Source organism: Desmodus rotundus, chromosome 9 (assembly GCF_022682495.2).
Source record: "Desmodus rotundus isolate HL8 chromosome 9, HLdesRot8A.1, whole genome shotgun sequence".
Classification (NCBI taxonomy): domain Eukaryota; kingdom Metazoa; phylum Chordata; class Mammalia; order Chiroptera; family Phyllostomidae; genus Desmodus; species Desmodus rotundus.
The window spans coordinates 105886158-105892471 of record NC_071395.1 but is presented as its reverse complement, the minus strand read 5'-3'; the positions used below and the strand labels follow the sequence as shown (position 1 = coordinate 105892471).

General features: G+C 56.8%; 1 protein-coding gene across 3 annotated transcripts; it reads left to right on the top strand.

The window, feature by feature from the left end:
- Positions 1 to 1728: 1728 nt before the first annotated feature.
- GHDC (GH3 domain containing) lies at positions 1729 to 6087 on the top strand. Of its 3 annotated transcripts, XM_045190308.2 has the most exons (10): positions 1729 to 1842; positions 2032 to 2107; positions 2291 to 2574; positions 2875 to 2996; positions 3126 to 3627; positions 4034 to 4226; positions 4341 to 4412; positions 4489 to 4622; positions 5004 to 5089; positions 5352 to 6087. In XM_045190308.2, exons 3-10 carry the CDS (start codon positions 2304 to 2306, stop codon positions 5568 to 5570), a joined length of 1599 nt encoding a protein of 532 aa, XP_045046243.2. In that variant the 5' UTR covers positions 1729 to 1842; positions 2032 to 2107; positions 2291 to 2303; the 3' UTR covers positions 5571 to 6087. The 3 variants fall into 3 exon arrangements, with proteins under 3 accessions (XP_045046243.2, XP_045046244.2, XP_024409622.2); XM_045190309.2 differs by lacking the exon at positions 2032 to 2107 and having other exon boundaries at positions 1739 to 1842; XM_024553854.3 differs by lacking the exon at positions 1729 to 1842 and having other exon boundaries at positions 1849 to 2107.
- Positions 6088 to 6314: the final 227 nt, after the last annotated feature.

Genomic DNA, 6314 nt, shown 5'->3' with positions numbered 1-6314 from the left:
GTCAGTAAGTTCTCTTAATAAAGTCTCTGTGTAGTTCTTTGTCAGCCTCTTTCTTTGGTCTCTCAGCCTTATCCGCCTTTGAAGGTCAGTTTCAGTACACAAAGGGCCCTATCAAGATAACGAAACAATAACCCACAGAGGGGGAGGGAATATTTGCAAATCATAGGGGACTTGTTTGTAAAATATATAAAGAACTCTTACAACCTAATAAAAAGATATGTAAAGCATCTGAAAAGATGTTTCTCCAAAGAAGACATACAAATGGCCACTAGACACATAAAAAGATGCTTAACCTCATTAGTCATCAGGGAAATTAAAATAGACTCAAGTCACTTCACGCCCCACTAGGATGGCTAAATCAAAAGTTCAGATAATAACAAGTGTTACCAAGGATGTAGAGAAATCAGAACCCTCGTATACTGCTATTGGGGATATAGAATGATGCAGCTACTTTGGAAGCCAGATTAGTCATTCCTTAAAGAGTTAAAAAAAAAAAAAAAGTTGCTATACAACCCAGCTAGTTCATGCACTCCTGGGTCTCTATACAAGAAAAATTAAAATATATGTAAAACAGAAAAATGTGTACATAAATGTTCACAACAGCATTGTACATAATAGGCAAAGAGCAGAAATGAGCCCATCAGTGGATGAATGGGTAAACACATGTGGCGGGGGCGTGTTTTACACAAGGGTTTGGATGGCGTTACCTCCGATGGAATACCATTCGGTAATAAAACGGACTGAACTGTTGATCCGTGGCACACTACCACATAGAAGAACCTGAAAACATTGTGCTAAGTGGAAGAAGCCAAACACACAGACCGTGTGTTCTGTGATTCCGTTTATGTGAAATGTCCAGAACAGGCAAATCTGTAGAGACAGAAAGCAGATTTGTGGTTGCTTAGGGCTGGGGTGGGGAAAGATGGGAAGGGACTGGGGGATAGAGCTAAAGGGTTTGGGGTCACTTTTGAGGCGATGAAGATGTTATAAACTGATTTTGGGGGTTGCACGTAACTGAATGAGATCTGTCCAGAAAGTAGTCAGCTGTGTATTATGTAAAACAGAGACATTTACTGAAGAAGATACAAGATACAAGAAACATTGTACATAGGACAATGACACCTCAGTCCCCTTCAAAGTAGGCACCTTGGGACCTCACACAGTCCCAATCGCCATGAGCTGCACTGTGGTATTTTTGCTGAATCTCATCAATGGTCTGAAATCTCTTCCCTTTCAAAGATGACTTTGGCCATCGTGTCATGTATGTTGAGAGCACACATGTGCTATCAGCTTGGCTATAAATGGGAGTGAGATTCTTTTATTGTCTTTGCCATCTCCCAGCAGATTGCCTAGGGTGCACCTCACATTCTGGCGTAATGTTTGTTCAATAATAAAAGTGTATTCTTTCTCTCCCACCTTGGTGGAGAGGATTTCTGGATTGAGAGAAAATGTTGGTTTTTAACAGTTCTCCAGCTTGAGTCTGCTCCAGGATGGGGTGTGCCCCGCCCCAGCTGAAGCTGCTTAGCTGCTTCCTGGCGCTCTTTTCCACAGTCAGCTTTCTCTCCCTCCATCTGCACAAGTGTGAGGACCACGCTATTCCAGCCCTAGCTCCCCACTTCTGCCAGCTGCGGCCAGCGCCCAGCTTGTCTTCCTTCGGCAACCTGCTCCTTTAAGAGCACCCCCCACCTCAGCTCCGCCCTCAGGCCCAGTGGCCGGATTTCCCTGTGGTGAGGCCCAGCCCTTTAAAGCCACGGCTTCATCTTTCTGGCCGGCCTGTATATTGAGATCTAAGTGCTGAGGGGGGCCTGGATGCTGGGAGTAGCCATCAGTGGGCTGTGACAGGTGCATGTGGGACATGAACCACCGCCCAGGGCTCAGGAGGGACACAGGGCAGGACAGGGCGGACCCTAGGACGAAGCAGAGCCACTAGGAAGTGGGCAAGATCTCGTTCGATAAGCAGCCTCTGTGTGCCAGGCACCGTGCCAAGCCCTTTCTGCGCCTTCTGAGGGGTATTATATTCCCATTTGACAGATAGGGGGACGGAGCTCAGAGCAGCCACTCGAATTACATACAGACAGCAAGTGGCAGAGCCAGGATCCGAACTCAGGTCAGTGTGACGCTAAAGCCTGATGTTCTCTCTCTGCCTCACCTGCCTGACAGGGGTCCTGGCTTCTCCCCAAACTTCCTGTGTCCTTGGTTTTCCTGCACCGGTAGAATGGGGGGCGGCTGTAAGAAATGAGTTATCCCCTGGGCCCCCAAAACCAGCACTCTTGTCCCTGCCTCCGCCCAGGGGCTGCCTGGAGATGCTGCTGCTGTTCCTGCTGCTGCTGCTGCTGTTCCTGCTGCTGCTGCCACTGGCCAGGCTCCGGCAGCAGCAGTCCCTGGGGCCCCGGCCATCCTGGCTTGCCTGCCTCCAGCACCGTGTGGCATGGGGCACCCTGTGGTGGGCAGCCGCCTGGCAGCAGTGGAGACTGGAGCAGAGCACGCTGCATGCGGGCCGGAGCCAGCAGCAGGCCCTGATGTGGTGTCTGAAGGGAGCCCCCGGCCCCCGCTGTCCCCTCAGGGGGAGCACAGGTGTGTTTTCCAGGGTCTGGGGAGGTGGTCCAGAGAGAAGGAAACCACATGGGACAGTCAGATTCCAGAACCTGAAGACCCCCCCTTCCCACCCTCTGCTGCCAACACAGAGAGGCCTGCCCCAGAGACCCTCCCCAGGCTCAGGGTGGGTTTTCCCATCCTGGACCCTGGTAGCCCCTCCCCCCAGGCCTATTCCCTGTCACTCCTCGTCCCTTCCTCAACAGTCTCACCAATCTTGCCTGAAGCTCCTGGGAAACTCTGTGGCTTCCTGACCAGTTTATGGTGTCTTTGGGGCTCCAGATATGAGCGCCTTCCGGAATCATCTCCCTCTGACCAAGGCCAGCCAGGCCCAGGAGGAAGAAAGTGGGGAGCAGCTCCTGCCCCCTACCTCAAAGCAGCACCTCGGGAAGGCCTCTCTGCAGGTAAACAGCCCTCCCATGGACCCCAGCTTGCGGCCACACCCTTCCCTCAGGGTGGGCAAAGAACCCCCGGACTGGGGGCTGGGGGCCGGCTCAGGCTGGGGGCCAACACCCTGTCCCGTCTCCCTCCAGGCCACCTTGCTGGGTCTGGCAGCACTGAATAAGGCCTACCCAGAGGTGCTGGCCCCGGGAGGCACAGCCTGTTTGACTCCTACATCCCCCTGGCCCAGCCCCCTCCCCTGGCCTTGGCGTGTCCCCAGCCAGCGGAGCCCCCCTGGAGCCAAGGACCCTGGGGCCCTGCTGCTAGAAGCACTGAGGTCCCCGGGGCTGCGGGCACTGGAAGCTGGGACGGCAGTCGAACTCCTGGACATCTTCTTGGGCCTGGGGGCCAATGGCAAAGAGCTGGCTGAGGCACTAGCTGCTGGGGGCCCAGGAGCGCCTCTCCCCTGGCGGGCAACTGAGCTGCAGGAAGCCCTGGAACAGGGACCCCGAGGACTGGCCCTACGGCTCTGGCCAAAGCTGCAGGTGGTGGTGACTCTGGACGCAGGAGGCCAGGCCGAAGCTCTGGCTGCCCTGGGGGCCTTGTGGTGCCAAGGGCTCGCCTTCTTCTCGCCTGCTTATGCTGCCTCTGGAGGTCAGCAGGACTCGAGGGTGGCGAGCTGGGGGCCGGGGGCAGAGGGCACCCCGCTGGTTGCCACATAGTGAGCCCTTCATTATCTCATCTAATCCTCCCCAACACCCTGTATATCCTCCCCAATGCCGGCAGCTCCATTTCACAGAGGAAGAAACCGAGGCTCATAGAGGTTGCACAAGTTGACAGAGCACCAGCCTTTACCCCCAGGCGTGCCACATCCAGAAGCGCTGCCTCTTCCCAGTTAGAGCCCTAGAGGCCGTGTGCTGAGCCTGGGGGAGCCAGGAAGGAGCGGGTGGAAGGGCAGTGGTGGGATCAGGTGCCCAGAGGATTAAGGCGCGGGGTGTGGAGTAAGGGCCTTGCGAAAGCCCCAGCACCGCCAGATGAAGAGGCTGCTTGCTCCCCGCAGGGGTGGTGGGCCTGAACCTGTGGCCAGAGCGGGCTGGTGGGCTCTACCTCCTGCCCCCTGGCGCTCCCTTGATTGAGCTGCTCCCAGTCCAAGAAGGAGGCCAGGAAGAGGCTGCCGCCACCATCCTGCTGGCTGAGGCCCAGAGGGGCAAGGAGTATGAGCTGGTGCTGACTGACCACGCCAGCCTTACCAGGTGATGACTGGCCTACCCCGCAGCCGCCACAGGCCCTCCAGGACCCTATTTAGGGCCAGGGGTGTGAGCTAATGGGTCCCTGGAGCTGACTCACCCCTCCTGCCATCCTGTCAGGTGCCGTCTGGGTGATGTGGTGCGGGTGGTTGGCGCCTACAATCAGTGCCCAGCCGTCAGGTTCATCCGCAGGTAGGTGACTCCCCGGGAATCTGAGGGGCTGTCCTTGTGCCCTGGGCCCCTCTGCCTCCCCCTCCCTTCTCTCCAGGCGGAGCCAGACCCTGAGTGTGCGAGGAGAAGACATTGGCGAGGATGTGTTTTCTGAGGCCCTGGGCCAGGCGGTGGGACAGTGGCCAGGGGCCAAGCTGTTGGACTATGGCTGTGTGGAGAGCAGCATTCTGGGTAAGCTTCTCCATCAGCTCCTGCTCCGCATTCCTGGGTTGGCTGCCCCTCAACCCATACCCATCCTGCTGAGAGACCTCTAGGAAGAAGGGAAGACCCAGCCTCCTTTGCTGCTCCTATCTAAAGTCCTTCCCCAGGTCTAACTCCCATCCCTCCTGCTGCAGTCTCTCCCCATTTCCTTTCCTGTCCTGTTTCATACTCAGAACTAGGCCTGGGTTCCTCTCCATTTCCCCGCCTCCACTCCAAGAAACCCTTATTTTCCCAGGAACCTCAGAGTGGGGAAGCACAGGGTGCGGGGTGGGGGTGGGGGGGAGGTAGTGGGTGTGGCTTTGGAAGCCACCTCATTCACAGGAGCGCATGTGTACTGGGGTTTGTCTGCAGATTCCTCTGGGGGCTCCGCTCCCCACTACGAAGTGTTTGTGGCCCTGAGGGGGCTGAGAAACCTGTCCGAGGAAAATCGAGACAAGGTAAATGAGATGGGGACAGGATCTGACTGCATGTCCCCTTCACTCTGCATGCCCCCAGGTGCAGTGGACACAGCAGAGAGATGGGGAGGTGGGGCAAGGAGGAGAACTTTCCTGAGGGTCGGGAAAGGGAGGGGTGAATCCCACAGACACACATGTGTACACGTGAAACTCCTAATCACACGTACACTAGGCCCAGTCGTGCACGCCTCATCCACATGCCACACAGCTGCATACCAGCCTCACTCTGCCGTTCTGTTCTCAGCTTGACCACTGCCTCCAGGAAGCCTCTCCCTGCTACAAGTCCCTGCGCTTCCGGGGCAGCGTGGGCCCGGCCAGAGTCCACCTGGTGGGGCCCGAGGCCTTCCGAGCACTCCGGGCGGCCCTGGCTGCCTCTCCCTCTTCTCCCTTCCCTCCTGAGATGCCCCGGGTCCTCAGGCACTGGCACCTGGCCCAGCTCCTGCAAAGGAGAGTGTTGTCCTGAGCCAAAGCCCGCCCACTGTCCCCCAACCCCCAGAAGCTGCCTCTCTCTTTCCTCTGGGGCTTCTCTAGATGGGGGGCCCTCGGCCAGGATCTCTGACTCTGTGCCACCTGTCAGCGGCTCGTCAGAGCTGCTGGGCCTTAGGGAGGTCCAACCTAGTCAGCCAGGTCTGAAGAGGTGACTTCGGGGTCTGCCTGGAGCCTCCTTCGCCCACTCTGGAGGAAACTGCTGGAGAGTTCCCACACACGCCGGGGGCTCCTGTGCCTCTCAGCCCAGTGCTCTGGGCAAGCTGCCAGTGTCAGGAGTTAATGTTCCCAGGAGCGACCCTCAGTCAGCAAGGAACAGGAGTTGCGAATACCGACCTCAGCTTCATTGTCCTGCAGTGTGACGATTCTGAAGTGTAGCCTGAACCGTTACCAGGGGTAACAGTTAACACGGTTCTTACAGCTTTCCTCCCGTCCTTCCCATCCCCACTGCCTTATGTGTTTTCTGGGATCACCTCCCAAATAAACCTCTTGCACCCAGATTCTTGACTCAGGGTCTACTTTTGGGGAAACTGTAGCTGTCCCTTTTGCTCTGCTCCTGCTGCAGCCTATCACCTCCCTTCAGCTCTGATCCCCAAGCTTTCCCCCTCTCTCCACTGGGGCAGGCCCTGCGTGTGTGCCCCCAGGAGCTGCCATGGCGTAGAGCAACCTAGAAGTCACAGACCCCCCTCCTCCTACCTCTGCCCATCCCAACCTTAAATGT